The sequence below is a fragment of the Rhincodon typus genome, chromosome 22, assembly GCF_021869965.1.
Source record: "Rhincodon typus isolate 14 chromosome 22, sRhiTyp1.1, whole genome shotgun sequence".
Classification (NCBI taxonomy): Eukaryota; Metazoa; Chordata; class Chondrichthyes; order Orectolobiformes; family Rhincodontidae; genus Rhincodon; species Rhincodon typus.
Window position 1 is genome coordinate 755047 of NC_063353.1, and position 20411 is coordinate 775457.

The following is a 20411-nucleotide window of genomic DNA, read 5'->3' on the forward strand; positions in this document are numbered from 1 at the left end:
AAACAAAGTTGCTGGAAAAGCTCAGCAGGTCTGGCAGCATCTGTGAATGAAAAAACAGAGTTAACGTTTCGGGTCCATTGACCCTTCCTCAGACCTGAAACGTTAACTCTGTTTTTTCCTTCACAGATGCTGCCAGACCTGCTGAGCTTTTCCAGCAACTTTGTTTTTGTTCCATGTATAGAGTGTGTTGCAGTAAGGAATATATTAAAAATTATTTTAAAAAGTGAGTACTCTGAAAGCTAGATTAGAATATAGTACATGCACATATTGGGCCAGTGAGGGGGCAAAATGACAACCAAAGCTGAGTCAATTGATTATTTTGGATTATTATACTCCAAAAGGATGAGCATGACTGCATTATTAGAATAAAAGACGTGGTGAAACCATAAACTCCTGCTTGACAGATAAACATAAAACATAAATACCAACGTGTAGCTTTCTTGCAGGATCACGATGTTGTGTGCTCATTGCTCTGTCTGGTGGTAGCATTCTCACTAGACTCAGTTATTCAAAAACATCTTACTGTGTAACTTGCTAAAAGGATGCAAGAGAGAGCGAGCAGTGACATTGTATCACTTCCTGTGATACAATTTTATTAGCAAATCACACAGTCAGACCTGACTCCCTAAATTACACTTTTCAGCTGCTTCTCCAGTTTCCCATTTTGAACTGTCTTCCACACACTCAGATTATCTATTCTAAATCCTAATCCATTACTGCTTAAAAAAGCTTTTCTTAGCGTTCTTTTGCCAGTCACCTTCAGTATGTCCCCACTAGATTATGCCTCTTCTGAAGAGTCATGAATTTCCAAATGCCAAAATCTTTCTATCCCAGCCCTAAAAAATGGGGCATCCATGACCCTATGGGATACAGAATTCCAAAGCTTCAAAACCCTCAGTGAAGAAGTTTCTCAACTTGATCACAGAGTCATAGAGATGTACAGCACAAAAACAGACACTTCAGTCTAACCTGTACAGGCTGACCAGATATCCTAAATTTATTTAGTCCCATTTACCAGCATGTGGCCCATATCCCTCTAAACCCTTCCTATTCATATACCTATCCAGATGCCTTTTAAAGGTTGTAATTGTACTAATCTCCATTGGCAGCTCATTCCATACATGCAACACCCTCTGCATAAAAAAGTTGCCCCTTAGGACCATTTTAAATCTTTCCCTTCTCGCCTAAAACCTATGCCCTCCAGTTTTGGTCTCCCCTACCCTGGGGAAAAGACCCTGACTATTCACCCTATCCATGCCCCTCATGATTTTATAAACCTCTATAAGGTCATCCCTCAGCCTCCGATGCTCCAGGGAAATTAGCCCCAGTCTATTCAGCCTCTCCCTGTAGCTCAAACCCTCCAACCCTGGCAACATCCTTGTAAATCGTTTCTGAACCCTTTCAAGTTTCACAACATCATTCCTATGGCAGAGAGACTAGAATTGAAGGCAGTATTCCAAGAGTGGTCTAACCAATGTCCTGTACAGCTGCAACATGACATCCCAACTCATATATTAAATGCACTGACCAATAAAGGCAAGCATACCAGTGCCGCCTTCACTATCCTGTCTACCTGTGACTCCACTTTTAAGGAAATATAAACCTGCACTTCAATGTCTCTCTGTTCAGCAACACTCCCCAGGACCTCAAGTGTATATGTCCTGCTCTGATTTGCCTTTCAAAATGTAGCATCTCACATTTATCTAGATTAAACTCCATCTGCCACTCCTTGGCCCATTGGCCCATCTGGTCAAGATCTGAGTTAACCTTCGCTGTCCACTACACCTGCCATTTCGGTGTCATCTGCAAACTTACTAACCATACCTCCTATATTCACATCCAAATTATTTTATATAAATGACAAAAAGCAGTGGACCCAGCACCGATCCTTAGGCCTCCGAACCGAAAAGCAACCCTCCACTACCATCCTCTGTCTCCTACCTTCGAGCCAATTTTGTATCCAAATGGTTAGCTCTCCCTGTATTCCATGCAATCTGACCTTGCTAAAGTCTACTAAAGTCAACCTTGTTGAATGCCTTACTGAAGTCCATACAGACAATGTCCACTGCTCTGCCTTCATCAATCTTCCTTGTCGCTTCTTCAAAAACCTCAATCAAGTTCATGAGATATGATTTCCCATGCACAAAGCCATGTTGACTATCCCTAATCAGTCCTTGCCTTTCCATTTGCATTTAAATCTGTCCCTCAGAACCATCTCCAACAACTTGCCCATGCTGACATCAGGCTCACCAGTCTATAGTTCCCTGGCTTTTCCTTACCACCTTTCTTCGACAATAACACCATATTAGTGAACCTCCAGTCTTCCGGCACCTCACCCATGGTTATCGACTATACAAATATTTCAGCAAGGGGCTAAGCAATCACTTCCTTAGCTTCCCACAGATGTACACCTATCAGGTCCTGAGGATTTATGCACCTTTATGCGTTTTAAGACACCCAGCACCACCACCTCTGTAATATGGACATTTTTCAAAGTATCACTATTTCCCCAAGGTGTCCATCTTCCATATCCTTCTCCACGGTAAACTCATTTAGTATCTCGCCTGTCTCCTGTGGTTCCCCACATAGGCGGCCTTGCTAATCTTAAAGGGGCCCTATTCTCTCCATAGTTACTCTTTTGTCCTAAATATATTTGTAGAATTTCTTTGGATTCTTCTTAACTCTATTTGCCGAAGCTATGTCCCCTTTGTGCCCTCCTGATTTCCCTCTTAAGTATACTCCTACTGCCCTTATACTCTTCTAGGAATTCACTCCATCCCTGTTGCCTATACCTACACCTACCAGCCTTGCCCTTCACTCTAACAGGAACATACTGTCTTCACTTATTATCTCATTTTTGAAGGCTTCCCACTTTTCAGCCATCCCTTTACCTGCAAATATCCACCCCCAATCAACTTTTAAAAGTTCTTGCCTAATACCATCAAAATTGGCCTTCCTCCAATTTAGAAATTTTTGCTTTTTATCCTGAATCTGTAGCCCCACATCCTAGACTCCAAAGTCCGGAAGGAGCAATCACTCAGGATCACTCCTGTGAAGCTCTTGCAAACTTTTAAATCTTTCAATAATATTAACTCTCATTCATCTACACTCCTTGATTCTCCTCACACTTCATAATGCTGAGATAACAAGGTGTAGAGCTGGATGAACACAGCAGGCCAAGCAGCATCAGAGGAGCGGGAGACCTGATTTCTGAAGAAGGGTCTAGGCCTGAAATGTCAGCTCTCCTGCTCCTCTGATGCTGCTTAGCCTGCTGTGTTCATCCAGCTGTACACCTTGTTATCTCAGATTCTCCAGCATCTGCAGTTCCTACTATCTCTGAAACAACTTCATAATGCTTCCAGGTTTTGTGTAACCTGCAAATTTTCAAATTGTGCCATGCATACCCAAGTCTAAATCTTTCATCTAGATCAAGATGAGCAGTGATCACGATACTGAACCAGACTGTGCACTAATGAATTGCAAGGGTTAATCAAAGACATTTCCGAGTTGTGAGCGTCCCAGCAAAAATATGACCCAGTGATTGGATGTTTAGGCTTTGAACAGCAGCTGAGATGGTGAATTTTAATAAGCTGCAGGCCGTCAGAGAGAAAGACCCAAACTCCTACTCCTACTGCCATTGATGTTCTGTGAGAAAGCTGGTGCTCAGAGTGTGTCAAAGACACCTGCAATCAGCGGGCAGTAACACATCCACTAAAAGCAAGTCAAATGCCTTTGTTCAGATTTGGATCTGCTGAGTAAATGTAAATGTTTAATCAGATTTACATCAAAGAGTTATTTTCCCACATTCAAAATGCACATTTGCTTCTAGCTCATGGGAATTATACAACCTGAAGGCAGTATTATAAACCTTGTATTATTTGCTAGGTGCAAAGTTGAAGAAGATGAGGCAAGGTACAATTGCATCCATACAAGCTCAGAGTGAGTGAGCAGTATGACAGTGAGCAAAGAGCCTGGAGATACATCCTGGTCTAGCCTATGCACTGGGTACGTGTCCCTGAACACACACTGTCCTTGCTGCAGCATTACGGTGAGAATTGCTGGTATAACCCAAGGTGCAGCTCTGAAGGTCACAATTAACCTTTATGTGGATTGGAGATGTCCCTTGATGGTTCTTACAGGCTTGCACATGTCGGATGCTAATGTCTGTGGCTGTAGGGTGTCTGTGCTGGTGCACATGGAGTGTGCTCTGAGACATTGATGCCCAATGTCCAACATAGACGTCGCTCGGAGCAAGTGATGAGCTAAATCTATCAGGGGCTCACTCTGGTTTTATTGTTGAGTTTTCTGATATCTAACTTATTTGGGGGATGAGGTAAGCTGTGGTGTTAACAAGGCATTTGACAAACAATAATGAGTTAATTGGCATCTCGCCACTACCCAGAGAGAATCTTGCCATGCTGCTTGTGAAAAGCATAAAAGATGGAGTGAGATTTCAAGGTGGGTATTGCTGTACTTCATCCACATGTTTCACCATAGCCCATGTCACTTTGACCCTTAAAAGATTCCACACCATGTCTTTTGCAAAGGAAATAAGCACCAACATTCATTCATAACCAGTTTAATGCATTGACATCAGCAACAACTGATGTTGCTGATTTATCTTGAATCAATGACTACTGTAGAGAGTGGCTTTTTGCCTCATGACATCTTGCCAAACAGATTATCCACTGTCAACTCTGATTTTAAATTAAAACGTTAGCACAATTTTATCATTTCATGCAATATATTAGAATTTACAAATGGCTGGGTCACCAATAAATTAAAAGCACACTGACATAAATAACATAATGTTCAAACTAAATACAATATACACCATGGAAATATTATCCAGTCAAGTTTCACAGGAATAATGAGATATCTAAGTAATGTTACACATGCTAGTTGCTGCTTGATGCAGTCATTGGTTTTAGTTTATGAATATAGACACCACAATTATTCATAAATTAAGACATCGCTACTCAGGGGTTTCACCCTTTCCAAACCTTATTACAGCTGAAACTTCTAAATGACTGTCCAATAGATTGAGCTTTCAGCTCTTTCAATTCTGATAGTGGAGTTCCTTTCAAAACAGGAGAGAACACACCTCATAACAATTTCCCAAAAACCAGCCTGCTGGGAGCCAGTCTCAAAAGCACAATTTTGTCAATTCAGTAGACATCCAAACCTCAATGCGATCCCCCTCGCTCCTCAGGTCCCTCAATAACCCCAGGACTTTCAGAACACTTCCTTATAATCACTTCACCTCATCATTAGTATTGACCTTCCAACCCTCCTCCCCTGTCATTCATATAGACCCCATTCTGTGCTATTGCAAAGGATTCTTGCCCTGCCTCAGATATTACCATTAAACACTGACAAACCAATGGATCTGCAATGGATCTGATAGTTAACCCATGCATTCAGCTGTCACACACACAAACCCCTCAGTTCAAATTGCTGCTTATCTCCAGAGCTTTCTTGTAGATCTGAGTGAAATTGTCCATGTCCGTGAGCAGGGAGGAGCTGCTATCGCCCAGCTGTTGACGGAAAGCTTTCATGTGGCGAATGGGTGGATGGATCCTCAGCTCCTCAAAGTCTTCGAGATGCAACAAGTTTCCTGCAGAGACACAGCTGCGAATTGGCCTGTCTTCTGGTAAATGGTGCAGCTTGAATGACTCTTTGGCAAGGAGGCTGCCCTTGTCTTTAATTGTGGGTGGGAGGCTGCAGCCTTGAGCCTCCATCACCTGTTGCGCCGACTCTGTAATCCCTGATGGCGATTCACTGTTCATGGCAGAATCTGATAACTTGCCAGTGTGCTTCAGTATTCCTTTCCTTCCCTGGGCAATTATGCCAGGGCCCTTCAAGCCTGCGCCATGCTTAGGAGAGCAGATGGAGTTGGTACTGGTTGTGCAGTCCCGATCCAGGAGCTCCGATGATTGACTGTGTTCTGGGGAGGAGTAATAGCCAGATTCTCTCTGCTGTGCTTTTTTCAGGATTCCCTTCTTTGGCACTGTAATGGAGTGTTCAGCAGCTTGTGTGCACACAGGAGCTGCTTCAACTGCCCCAACGGCTCCAACAGAGGGGCCATTAATGCCAAGTTCATGCTCTGAAATTCCTTTAACAACCTCTGTGCTTTGAGCGTGACAGTCATTGGCCAACTTCTGCTTTAAAATTCCTTTGGGTCTTTTCAGATTATACTTGGTACTGAGTGTTCCTTCGTGCAGACTGTGAGCAATGTCAGTCTCTTTCTTGGACTTCTTCACAGATGTCTGGGCTGCTAGCACCCCCTGGGATTGGACCTGCTTGATCGGGCATTTTAACTTCAACTCCCCCTCTGAGTGTAAACAGCGTGAGTGATGTTGCCAACCAATAAAGTGAGCATCTGAGCTTCCAGCTGGATCACAGTCACACACACTCACTTGGTAACCCCAGTTCACCCACCAGTGGTTAGCGATGTCCTCAATTGTGGCTCGTCGCTCAGGATTCACCATCAACATCCACCTGATGAGGCCACGGGCATCTGTCAGGGAGGAGCAACAGACAGTCACATTGCAATTCCCAGTTCATGAGTCTCGCTCTTTACTTGACTGACCTTAGCGTTCTGTTTTATTCTTTCACAACATGAGGGCAGCGCTGGCAATGCCAAAATTTATTGCCCATCCCTAACTGCCTTTGAACAGAGTGGCTTGCTAGGCCATTTCTGAGGGCAGTTAAGAGTCAACCACTTCGCTATGGGTCTGGAGTCACATGTAGACCAGACCAGGTGAGGATCACAGATTTCCTTCCCTGAAGGACATTAGTGAACTAGATTGTTTTTAATGATAGTTGCAGATTTATGAAATGAATTCAAGTTTCACCATCTGCTCTGATTAGCCTAGGGTTCTGAATTATTAGTACAGTGACAATATCAGTACACCACCAACCCCTGTCTGTTTATCATTTACAGTGTATGACCCAGTCTTGGGTTTCGATGCAAATCAGATCAACCTTGGTCACCTTCTCCCCTTAACTTTTCAAGAACACCTCTCCTATAGATGTACAAGGGTAAATAGCTCAGGAAACTTTTAAAATACAAGGTTTCATTCAACAAATGCTGGCCTTGCCAATGACAACTATAATCCATGAAAGAATTATGAAAGAAAATGGAGCACCGGGGACTGGTTTAAACAACACTTTCAAACTCCTCCAGGAGGCCTTGCTAAATGTGAGTTCACAAGTTATCAGTACTTGCATCTGATATACACTAAGTATGAGGTTATATTTTGTTGTCTTATTGCTTAATTTAATAAAGGGTTTTCATCAGACTTTTCAAGGTTGCATTGAATCAAAGTATCCTACAGAATAGTAGGAAGCCTTTAGGCCCATCAACTTTGAGCTAGTTCTATCAAACAGCGGGTGACTCTCCGCATAATTGTTATTCATCACCCTGAAATATCCAATTAAATTTCTTCCATGCCCTCTTTAAAGCCATCCTAAACAGCATGGCAAGAATTGGTCAGAATACTGAAGATTTATGCTCCAGAATTAGGCGTGCACCTAGCCAAGTTTTTCTGCAACAGCCACAGTACTGTCATCTATTGGACAATGTGGACAATTTGTCCTGTCGACAAAAAGCAAAAAAAAATCTAAGCCAGACAACTGTTAATGTCGCATCAGTCTACTCTTGATCATCAGTAAATGTGTCATTGGCAGCGCTACCAAGCAGCACTAGGACAGCAAAAAAAATCACAGTTTGAGTTCTGCTAGGGCCACTCAGCACCCTCAGAAGGTAAATTAAATCAAATATTTGCACTGAGTCATAGCAATCAGTTAATTTCCCATTGACAATACACATTGACTAAAATAGATCAGTTAACAATTATTAAAATGTAATTTCAAAGAACACTCCAACATTATCATTATCAGATTTAGCCCCTTTTAAATCACGTGTGCGTGTGGCTGCATAAATCTGTCAAACTCAATTCATTATTTTCGCTGCTCTGGATTAAGGTGTGCTCAACTTTTAGATTCTAAATGGTTACCCATTACTGGCATTAGGCCCAGCATTTTCAGTTCATCAGTATCTTCCGACCAACTATCACCTACCTGATGGTGGGGTTGGTTCCTGATAATTCCCACTGCTTATCTGCCTGACGAGGTTTCTGTGGTCGCAACCATCAAATGGCATGGTCCCGTAAACCAGAGCATACAGTAGCACACCCAGAGCCCAGCTGTCTACCTGTCAGTGCCAAATGAGAACACCCAATCAGCTACAGATAGCAGATAGTGATAGGTTCAACAGATACACAAACTCACTTCGCCGTATGGGGGCTTGTGATCGGTTATGTGAGCGCACAATGACTAGAGTTTGTTTGTCTGGGTTATAGTATTAATGCTTTGAGACCGAGTTAGTGTTGCCTTTGCGTACAACCAGTACTGACAGCAAAGATATCCCACAAAACTGCAGTTCTCCTGGCATCTATCCACCTGAGTTTGATGACCAGCATTAACGCCCTTAACAAACAGTCTCACAATCTAGAACTTTCTGAGCAGGGCTTATACACATTTATTTAAACACAAAGAAAAATTCTTCCATTAATCTCCCAAATTGAAGTGATTGCAAAGGGATTCTGAAATCCAGTTTCAGGATAATTTCATGGTGTTACAGTGATTGTGACAACTTCGAACAATGCTTTTCCTGCTGAAAATTCGAGATTTCCTTCCGTTTCACCCTGGTTGTTCAGTTTCTTGCTAGGTTTGTTACAGGGGGAGACAGGAACTGCCTTACGGCCCAAGCTACGCCTGCCTCTTTGTAGGTTACGTGGAACAATCCCTCTTCCGTACCTACACCGGCCCTAAACCCCACCTCTTCCTCCGTTACATTGATGACTGTATCGGCGCCGCCTCGTGCTCCCACGAGGAGCTTGAACAGTTCATACACTTCACTAACACCTTCCACCCCAACCTTAAATTTACCTGGACCATCTCTAACACCTCTCTCCCCTTCCTGGACCTCTCTGTCTCCATATCGGGCAACCACCTAGAAACCGATATTCATTTCAAGCCCACCGACTCCCACAGCTACCTAGAATACTCCTCCTCCCACCCACCTTCCTGCAAAAATGCTATCCCCTATTCCCAATTCCTTCGCCTCCGCCGCATCTGCTCCCAGGATGAGGCATTCCACTCCCGTACATCTCAGTTGTCCTCGTTTTTCAAGGACCGTAACTTCCCCTCCTCGGTGGTCGAGAACGCCCTCAACCGTGTCTCCCACATCTCCCGCACCTCATCCCTCACACCCCGTCCACGCAATAAAAACCAAAAAAGAATCCCCCTCGTCCTCACGTACCACCCCACCAACCTCCGGATCCAACGCATCATCCTCCGACACTTCCGCCATCTGCAATCCGACCCCACCACCAAAGACATCTTTCCCTCCCCACCTTTATCTGCTTTCCGGAGGGACAACTCTCTCCGTGACTCCCTTGTCCGCTCCACACTCCCCTCCAGCTCCACCACACCCGGCACTTTTCCCTGCAACCGCAGGAAGTGCTACACCTGCCCCCATACCTCCTCCCTCACCCCCATCCCAGGCCCCAAGAAGACTTTCCACATCAAGCAGATGTTCACCTGCACATCTGCCAATGTGGTATACTGCATGCGCTGTACCCGGTGTGGCTTCCTCTACATCGGGGAAACCAAGCGGAGACTCGGGGACCGCTTTGCAGAACACCTACGCTCGGTTCGCAACAAACAACTGCACCTCCCAGTCGCGAACCATTTCAACTCCCCCTCCCATTCCTCAGATGACATGTCCATCCTGGGCCTCCTGAGGTGCCACAACGATGCCACCCGAAGGTTGCAGGAACAGCAACTCATATTCCGCTTGGGAACCCTGCAGCCCAATGGTATCAATGTGGATTTCACAAGTTTCAAAATCTCCCCTCCCCCCACCGCATCCCAAAACCAGTCCAACTCGTCCCTGCCTCCCTAACCTGTTCTTCCTCCCACCTATCCCCTCCTCCCACCTCAAGCCGCACCTCCATCTCCTACCGACCAACCTCATCCCGCCCCCTTGACCTGTCCGTCCTCCCTGGACTGACCTATCCCCTTCCTAACTCCCTACCTACACTCACCTTTCCTGGCCCCATCCCCGCCTCTTCGACCTGTTTGTTTCCTCTCCACCTATCCTCTCCTCTATCTCTCTTCTATCCGCCTCCCACTCTCTCCCTATTTATTTCAAAACCCCCTTCCCCTCCCCCTTTTCTGATGAAGGGTCTAGGCCCGAAACGTCAGCCTCTCTGCTCCTATGATGCTGCTTGGCCTGCTGTGTTCATCCAGCCCTGCACCTTGTTGTCTCGGATTCTCCGGCATCTGCAGTTCCTACTATCTCTCACTCTCTTACTGACTCACTGACCATTTCTCCCTCAAATTATTTGGACTGACTGAGTCTGGGCAATCAGTTAATTCCCCATTCATATGGACAATACTTACTGATTAAAATAGGTTGGTTAACAATTATTATAATGTAATTGCAAAGAACAAAGAACAAAAGAACAAAGAAAATTACAACACAGAAACAGGCCCTTCGGCCCTCCAAGTCTGCGCCGATCCAGATCCTCTATCTAAACCTGTCGCCTATTTTCCAAGGATCTGTATCCCTCTGCTCCCTGCCCATTCATGTATCTGTCTAGATACATCTTAAATGATGCTATCATGCCTGCCTCTACCACCTCCGCTGGCAATGCGTTCCAGGCACCCCACCACCCTCTGCGTAAAGAACTTTCCACGCATATCTCCCTTAAACTTTTCCCCTCTCACCTTGAAATCGTGACCCCTAGTAATTGAGTCCCCCACTCTGGGAAAAAGCTTCTTGCTATCCACCCTTCTATACCTCTCATAATTTTGTAGACCTCAATCAGGTACCCCCTCAACCTCCGTCTGTCTAATATAAATAATCCTAATCTACTCAACCTCTCTTCATAGCTAGCGCCCTCCAGACCAGGCAACATCCTAGTGAACCTCCTCTGCACCCTCTCCAAAGCATCCACATCATTTTGGTAATGTGGCGACCAGAACTGTACACAGTATTCCAAATGTGGTCGAACCAAAGTCCTATACAACTGTAACATGACCTGCCAACTTTTGTACTCAATACCCCGTCCGATGAATGAAAGCATGCCATATGCCTTCTTGACCACTCTATCGACCTGCATTGCCACCTTCAGGGTACAATGGACCTGAACACCCAGATCTCTATGTGCATCAATTTTCCCCTGGGCTTTTCCATTTACCGTATAGTTTGCTCTTGAATTGGATCTTCCAAAATGCATCACCTCTCTTTTGCCTGGATTGAACTCCATCTGCCATTTCTCCGCCCAACTCTCCAATCTATCTATTTTCTGCTGCATTCTCCGACAGTCCTCTTCACTATCTGCTACTCCACCAATCTTAGTGCGAACTTGCTAATCAGACTATCTATACCTTCCTCCAGATCATTTATGTATATCACAAACAACAGTGGTCCCAACACGGATCCCTGTGGAACACCACTGATCACAGTTCTCCATTTTGAGAAACTCCCTTCCACTACAACTCTCTGTCTCCTGTTGCCCAGCCAGTTCTCTATCCATCTAGCTAGTACACCCTGGACCCCATGCGACTTCACTTTCTCCATCAGCCTACCATGGGGAACCTTATCAAACGCCTTACTGAAGTCCATGTATATGACATCTACAGTCCTTCCCTCATCTATCAACTTTGTCACTTCCTCAAAGAATTCTATCAAGTTGGTAAGACATGACCTTCCCTGCACAAAACCATGCTGCCTATCACTAATAAGCCCATTTTCTTCCAAATGTAAATAGATCCTATCCCTCAGTATCTTCTCCAGCAGCCTCCCCACCACTGACGTCAGGCTCACCGGTCTGTAATTACCTGGATTATCCTTGCTACCCTTCTTAAACAAGGGGACAACATTAGCAATTCTCCAGTCCTCCAGGACCTCACCCGTGCTGAAGGATGCTGCAAAGATATCTGTTAAGGCCCCAGCTATTTCCTCTCTCGCTTCCCTCAGTAACCTGGGAAAGATCCCATCCGGACCTGGGGACTTGTCCACCCTAATGCCTTTTAGAATACCCAACACTTCCCCCCTCCTTATGCTGATTTGACCTAGAGTAATCAAACATCTATCCCTAACCTCAACATCCGTCATGTCCCTCTCCTCGGTGAATACCGACGCAAAGTACTCATTAAGACTCTCATTCATTTTCTCTGACTCCTCGCATAACTTCCCTCCTTTGTCCTTGAGTGGGCCAACCCTTTCTCTAGTTACCCTCTTGCTCCTTATGGATGAGTAAAAGGCTTTGGGATTTTCCTTAACCCTGTTTGCTAAAGATATTTCATGACCCCTTTTAGCCCTCTTAATTACAACTTCATCATTAATTGACTCTTCAGTGATCTGACAAGCAGCTCTCAATAAATTAAAAATATCAAATGCTTCATCAGTAAATCTCCCATCAGGAGAAACCAGCATAATGGGGTAAATGTTGGTTTATTCACCAACTTCTGACAATACCCTTGCTAATTATCCAGCTTGGTAAACTAATCCAGTTAGGTGCAGCTGAATCGCCCTAGCCTAGGATACTAACATGGTTAAGCACTAGTCCATCACCGGCCTGGAACACTAACTTGGGTTAAGGTCTGGTTCATTCATCGGCTTGGAACACCATCTTAGTTAAGCGATGGTTCACTCACCTGCCCGGCAAACTAACCCAGCCAGCCTGGAACACCAAACGGGTTTAGCGCTGGTTTATTGACCAGCCTGAGACACTAACCTCTGGTCCATGATATGGGTGGCCATTGACAATTTCCGGTGAAGCATAAAGTGGGCTCCCACAGAAGGTTTGCAAAAATTTGTCCTTCTGGTACAGATTTGACAGTCCAAAGTCTGCAATCTGTAAAAGAATTATTTAGAATAGAATTAAACTAAAATACTGTTAATGCTGGAAATCAGGCCTGGTAGTATCTTTGGAGAAAGGAACAGAGTAACGTTTTGAGTCCAGTGACCTTTTTTCAGAACCGATTGGGACTGGAAAATGATGGGTTTTATTCTGGGGAATATTTTATTAAGTGGGAGGAGCAAGCGGAACAGGTAGTGAGGGTGTCAGAAAGGGTTCTAGCCAACAACACCTCATTTTCCACTTCAACACTTCCACACTTCACAGCCATTAGAACTCAACATTGAGTTCAACAACTTCAGGCCTCCATTTTGATTCTCTGTTCCTAACTGTACCTTGTGTGTATCTTGCTGGCTTTGTTCTTAGCAAGACATGACTTATTTTCTCCTATTCAAACTCACCATTGACACCTATTTTACACCTTAATGTCTCCCTTATCACCCTTAGCATTCACCATCTGTTTCAATTCCCCTTTTAAATAGCATAAAAACTAACATTTTCCATGCCCCTCAGAAGCAAAGTATAGTTATCAGACTCAAGACATTAACTCTGTTTCTCTCTCCACAGATGCTGCCAGACCTGCTGAATTTCTCCAGCAATTTCTGTTGGGATAATGTTCTACGTAAAGGGAAAGAGGGAAATACTGTCTAGAAATGTGTTCACGAGAGCTTCATTGACTAGAATGTCCTCAGCCTACCAGAAAGGAGGTATTTTTGGATCTGGTGCTGGGGAACGACTGTGCTGCGTGGGCTAAGTGTCTTTTGAGAGCATTTAGTTAAGAGTGGTCATTGTGTAATAAAGTTTAGGCTGGTGATGGAGAAGAGCAAGGAACTATTAAACAATGTCAGGTAAGTCCTTCAAATGAGAATGTTATGAGAAGGTTATCTAAGATTACAAAGAGATCTTGATCAATTGGGTCAATGGGCTGAAGAGTGGCAGATGGAGTTTAATTTGGATAAATGCAAGGTATTACATTTTGGAAAAACAAAGACAATTAAAAGTAGGGCATTGCACAGTGTTGTAGAACAGGGAGACCTAGTGGTTCAGGTACATAACTCTTTGAAGTTTGCATCACATATAGATAAGGTGGGTAAGAAGGCATTTAGCATGCTTGCCTTCATTTTTCAGACCTTTGAATGTAGGATTTGGGACGTTATGTTGAGGATGTACAGGACGTTGAAGAAGCCTCTTCTGGAGTACTGTGTCCAGTTCTAGTCACCCTGTTATAGGAAGGATATTATTAAGCTAGAAAGGGTTCAGAAAAGATTTACCAGGATGTTGCTGGGAATGGAGGGTTTGAGTTATAAAGAGAGGCTGGATAGGCTGGGATTTTTTTTCCGACTGGAGCGTAGGAGGTTGAGAGGTAACCTTATAGAGGTTTATAAAATCATGAGGAGTATAGATATGGTGAATGGTAGGTGTCTTTTCATATTTTTAAGGTGAGAGGAGAAGGATTTAAAAAAGATATGAGAGGCAATTTTTTTTTTTACACAGGTAGTGGTTCACGTGTGGAATGAACTTCCAGAGGAAGCAGTGGATGCAGGTACAGTTACAACATTTAAAAGATATTTCAATAAGTATGTGAATAAGAAATATTTGGAGGGATATTGGCCAAACAAATGCAGGTGGGACTAGTTTAGTTTGGGATTATGGTAGGCTTGGACTGGGTGGACTGAAGGATCGGTTTCTGTGCTGTATGACTCTATAAATGAGACCAATTGAGGATTGAAAAAATAAGGAATCCATAACCTGAGGAGGACAGAGATGAGAATGGAATGTGATTGGCAAATATAAAGGAATGTACAAATCTTCTCCCAATATGGAAATAACAAGCAATTAGTAACGCTGGGGGAACCTTATTTGGGGTAAAGAGGGTAACGTGATAGAGGCAATAGGGTAGGCTTGAATACTTAAGTGCTCTGTAGCAGGGTTTACTGAGGAAGAGGATGCTGATACAATATCAACAGAAGAGGAAATAACTGAGGAGATCAATGGTATGAAAATGGACAGGCATGATACACTGGAAAGGCTGGCTGCACATAGACTGGACAAATCACAGAACTGCAGAAATATTAGAGTGCAAAGAGTGGCCATTTGGCCCATTGTGTCTGTGCAGCTCTCCACCGAGCATCTCACCTAATGCCTTCTCCCCATAACTCTGTACATTCTTTCTTTTTGGATAACAGTCTAATTCCCTTTTGAAAGCCTCAGTTGAATCTGCTCCACCACACTCTCGGGTAGTACATTCCAGACCCTACCCACTCACAATGTGAAAAAAAGCTCTGTCTCATGTTGCTTTTGCTTCTTTTGCTGATTATTTAAAATCTGTTAAGTCACCTGGTCCAGAAGGCTTCCTTCCCAGATTATATTGGGAAATGGGAGTGGAGATAATGGAGGGGTTTCTCTTAATCTTTCAAACCTTCCCAGATAGAGGGGTGAGAGCTGCTAAAGATTTGGAGAATGGCAAATGTGACACCCCTTATGCAAGAAAGGGAGAAAAACATTCCTTGTCTAAGTACAGGTCAGTTAGTTTAGCATTAGTATTGGGTAAGGCTTTAGAAATAAATATTGACAGGCAGTTAGAGAGGTTGGAGTTAATGAAGGAGGGTCAGCATGGATTTGTAAAGGGTAGATTGTCCTTGGCTAATTTGGTGAAATATTTTGATGAGGTTACAGAGAAGACTGATGAAGGGATTTCAATGGATGTTGTCAATATAGATTTGAGGAACGGATTTGACAAAGTACCACTGATGTAATAGGAAGTTAGTGTCTAATTGGATAAAACATTGGCTTGAGGCCAGTAAACAAGGTGGCAGAGAAAATGGGTTTCATACTGGAGGATGGGAGACACCAAAGGGCAGTGGTGGGACCAGTACTCCTTTCAAATAAACAGTGAAGATAACACTAATCAAATAGAACAGGACATGGAGAGACTAGACTAGCAGAAAGGGCAGACTTTTGGCAACTGGAACTTAATACAGAGAAGTGGCAGGTGTTTCATTTAGGCAGAAGAGTTAGAGAATGGGAATATTGACCCAATGCCCAAGTTTGATTCAAAGATGTTACCTTTAGGGTGAAATGTAGGAGCAATAAGCCCAGTGAACCCTGGATATCTAGGAATATTCAAGACTGAATAAGAAGGAAAGGTGTGTAACAGGTACAAAGGGAACAAATCCACAGAGGCCCTCTTGGAGTTTAGAAAGTGCAGGGGGCAACTTAAGAAAGCAGAAAGGATAGCAAAGAAAGACTTGAACAAACACTGGTGGGTAAGATTAAGGAGAATCCCATGATATTCTATAAGTATATCAAGGGGAAGAGAATAACCAGGAAAAGAAGAGGGCCCATTAGGGACCAAGTGGAAACGCGTGTGTGGAGCCAGAGGACATTGGTAGAGGTTAAATGAGTACTTCACAACTGTTTTCACTCAGGAGGAGGAGAACATAGATGCAAAATTTGGGAAAAGGGACTGTGAAATTCTTGAGCAGATTGACAGAGAGAGTGAAGACGTATTGGTGGGTTTAAAAGTGGACAAATCCAAAGCTCTGGATGAATTGTGTCCCAGGCTCCTGAGACGTGTAAGGGAGGAGACTGCAGGGGCCCTGACCCTAGTTTTTAATTCCACAGAGAAGGTGCCAGAGGACTGGAGGACAGCAAATGTGATTCCACTTTTCAAGGGTGATAGAGATTAACCAGGGAATTACAGCCCAGAGAGTCTCACATCAGTGGCAAGGAGAAAATGCTGAAGGAAAATTAATCTCCATTTAGAGAAGCAAAGTTTCATCAGGGACAGTCAGCATGGCTTTGTGAGGGAGAGAAAGCGAGCGATCTTGGGGTGCTTGTCAAATGGCAGGGTAGGTTGATAGGATAGTTAAGGCAGCATATGGGACACTTGCCTTTATCAATTGAGACCAGGGAGGCTTCGTTGAAGCTGTACAGGACTTTGGTGAGATCACAATTGGAAAACTGTGTGCAACTGTAGTCAGTACACTGTAGGACAGATATGATTGCACAGGAAAGGATGCAAAAGAGCTTCACCAGGATGTTGCCTGAGATGGAGTATTCAGCTATCAAGAGAGGCTGGATGAGCTCAGGTTGTTTTCTTTAGAGAATTAAAGTTTGAGGGGGGAATATTATAAAGGTTCAAAGATGATGAGGGGCATGGACAGGATGGATAGAAAGCAGCTTGGTCAAAGGGTCAATAACAAGGGGGTATAATTTTGAAGTGAAAGGCAGGAGGTTTAGAGGTGTGTTGAAGGAAAAGATTTTCACCCAGAGGCTCAACCCTCACAAAATTTAAAAAGTACTTGAATGAGCACTTTAAGTGTCATAAAATTCAAGTCTTAGTGCTGGAAGGTTGAACTAGTGTAGATTTAGTGTAACTTTGGTGGTACAGGCTTGGTGGGCTGAAGGACCTTTCTGTACTGTATGATTTGATGATAAAAGGTTTCAACATAAGACATAGTGTTGGGAGTATTATAGTAATATGGACAGAGAGTTGGCTAACTAAAAAACAAAGTCAAGATAAATAGGTCATTTTCAGGTTGGCAAACCGTAGCTAGTTGAACACCATGGAGAGCTGTGTTGGGGCCTCAATTATTTACAATCCAAGTTGATAACTTGGATGAAGAAACAAAGTGTATTGTAGCCAAAGTTGCTGAAAATTCCAAGTAGGAAAGCAAGCTGTGAAGAGAGCACAAAGCCTGTGTGGTTAACTTAGGTGGGCAAAAATGTCACAGGTGAAGCACAATGTGGGAAAATGAGAGACTTTTCTCTTTGGCAGCAATAATATAAAGGCAGAATATTATTTTAACATGAGAGAGACTGCAGAATGCTGCAGTACAGAGGAACCTGGGTACAGTATTTCGTCAGCATTTTCTCTTCTGCATGAATCTCCATGGGTGGCAGAGATTCCAAAACAGGACATCAATGCTGCAAGACGCATGTCGTGTGCGGACCTCAGAAGGAATGTTATCTGGGTGTCCTTGAGTGTAAATAAAAGACAGTATTGCAGTCACTGCAAACAATTAGGAAGGCATCTGGAATATTAGCCTTTATTGGTGGAGAGGTGAAGTGTAAAGATAGGAGAGGCTTGCACTGGTGAGACCACAGGTGGAGTCCTGGTTTGGGTCTCCTTAAAGAAGAATATTGTGGCAGCTCCAGGAGGGTTCACCAGATTGATTCCTGGATAAAATGATTACAAGGAACGTTTGTATGGGTTGGTTTATTCTGGCTGGAGTTTAGAAGAATGAGGGTTGATCTGATAGAAATATACAAGATTATGAGGAGCCTTGACAGAGTGAATTCTGCTCCTTTGTGGAAATGGAGAACTTGGGGGCATGTTTTTGAGGAGAAATTTCTTTTCCAGAGGACCATTAACCATTCACTATGTCAGAGAGCATTGGAGGCTGGATCATTGAATATATTCAAGATTGGGTTCAACAGCACAGTGTCTCCATGTAGCCCTCTCTGCGGTGGAGATGGAAACAGAATTCTCGACAACGGCTACCTGCAGCCGGTCATAACTCAATGAAATACAAATTAGAGAGGTGGCAATGAGGATTGGATGACTTTTTTTTACATGTAGAGTGATTATCTATAATGACCAGATGACCACCCACACAGACCCAAGCCCGTGACATCAGCTGACTGTAACAGGCCACGGGCTCTCACACCACCAGGGAGGTGGGGAGGCAGGAAACAGGGAGTGAGGGGCTGGGGAAGGCTGGGGGATGAGGAGGAGTGAGGAGGCTGAAGCAGGGGACACAGGAGACAACGGGGAGGGGAAGGCTGGGGGTAAGAGAAATGGGAAGGCTGGGAGTGAGGGGAAATGGCAGCTGAGGGGGGAGATTGGCGGTGAGGGGGAGATGGGAGTGAGGGGGGAGGGGAGGCTGAGGTGGGAGACTGGGAGTGAGGGCGAAGTGGGGGCAAGGGGGGAGTGGAGGCTGAGGTGGGAGACTGGAGGTGAGTTTGGGGCTAGGGGTTGTAGGGGAGGTTGGGGGGTGCACTTGACAAAGTAGATTTTCTCCTGTGGTGGTGTATCTGATGTTGGTTTCTTTGGCCATGGCTCCTTCACCACACACGCCAACTGGGGATAGGCCCTGTCCAAAGCGAAGAGGCTGCACTGGGTTGGGAGGGTGGGGAAGCTGTGAGAGGATCAGGGCTGCCTCATCAGCCCTCATTCCTGTCGCCTGACCCCTGTATCCCTCAATGTCTGTTCCCCACTCCCTGCCGACTTGTTGAAACTTTTAAAGTTGATTTTGAATGGGTTTGAAAAGTTGTTCCATCTGCACATCATGTTCAGGTCTGCAGTAAGCCAGCACAGTACACTATTAAAAATAACATTTGACCAAACTCAAGGACGGTGGGAATTCAACCCTAACAGAGAGGGTTGGTGTCATTAAAATCAAGGTAACCATAACACTAACTCCTCGCTCCACACTCCCCTCCAGCCCCACCACACCTGGTACCTTTCCCTGCAACCGCAGGAGGGGCTACACCTGCCCCTACACCTCCCCCCTCACCCCCATCCAAGTCCCAAGACAAACTTTCCATATCCGACAGGGGTTCAACTGTACACCCTCCAACCTGGTCTACTGTTTCCGTTGCTCCCAATATGGCTTCCTTTATATTGGTGAGACTCAGTGACCAATTCACAGAGCACCTGCGCTCTGTACGCTATAATCAACCACACCTTCCAGTTGCTGACCATTTTAACTCCCCCTCCCATTCCCTGGGTGAATGTCCATCCTGGGCCTTCTCTATTACCACAATGATGCCACACACAAACTGGAGGAACAATACCTCATATGCCGCCCCCCGCGCCTACAGTCCGATAGCCTGAACATAGAATTCACTAGTTTTAAAATCTCCCCAGCCCTGGTCTCATCCCATGTCCAACCCTCTCTCTCATCCCCGCCTCCTTGATCTGACACCACCTGTCTATCTTCTTCCCCACATATCAGTCCCACCCTTCCCACTAACCATTCCCACTATACCTACCTGCACCAACATATCGCCATCCCACCCACCTTCCCCCAGTCCCATCCCTCTTTCCACTATTTATTTCCCAGCTCCCTTCCTCCTCTGCAGTCCTCATGAAGAATCCAGGCCCAAAATATTGACTCTCCTATGCCTCTGATGCTGCCTGAGCTCCTGTCTGTCTCAGATCCCAAACATTAAGTCAAGTTGGTTGGTCAAAGTCCAGGATTGATAAAATCAGAGACTCATTTCAGTGAGCAGAGTCATAGTAACAGGAGATAAACTAATAGAAAGAGAAATAAAAGTTAATATAAAGTAAAAAGATGAAATAAATTTAATTATTCTTGTAAAATAATGATATTTTTATCAAAGACATACTGGCATTAAAGAAAGAGAGAGATAGCAAGAACTGCCGATGCTGGAGTCAGAGATAACACAGTGGAGCTGGAGGAACACAGCAGGCCAGGCAGCATCAGAGGAGCAGGAAAGCTGACG

At 44.4% G+C, this 20411-nt stretch overlaps 1 protein-coding gene across 4 annotated transcripts in view; it reads right to left on the minus strand.

Moving 5' to 3' along the window:
- Positions 1-4640: 4640 nt before the first annotated feature.
- The window catches only part of nuak1b (NUAK family, SNF1-like kinase, 1b), a 64755-nt gene continuing 48984 nt past the window's right edge, over positions 4641-20411 (minus strand). For 2 of the 4 annotated variants that reach the window (XM_048610381.1, XM_048610383.1), the window contains exons 5-7: positions 12816-12935; positions 8086-8218; positions 4641-6520 (exon numbers count right to left, since the gene is read on the minus strand). In XM_048610381.1, coding sequence (XP_048466338.1) covers positions 5445-6520; positions 8086-8218; positions 12816-12935 — 1329 coding nt within the window. In that variant the 3' untranslated portion in view covers positions 4641-5444. The remainder of the gene's footprint in view (positions 6521-8085; positions 8219-12815; positions 12936-20411) is intronic. The other 2 variants (XM_048610384.1, XM_048610382.1) reach the window with 1 other exon arrangement.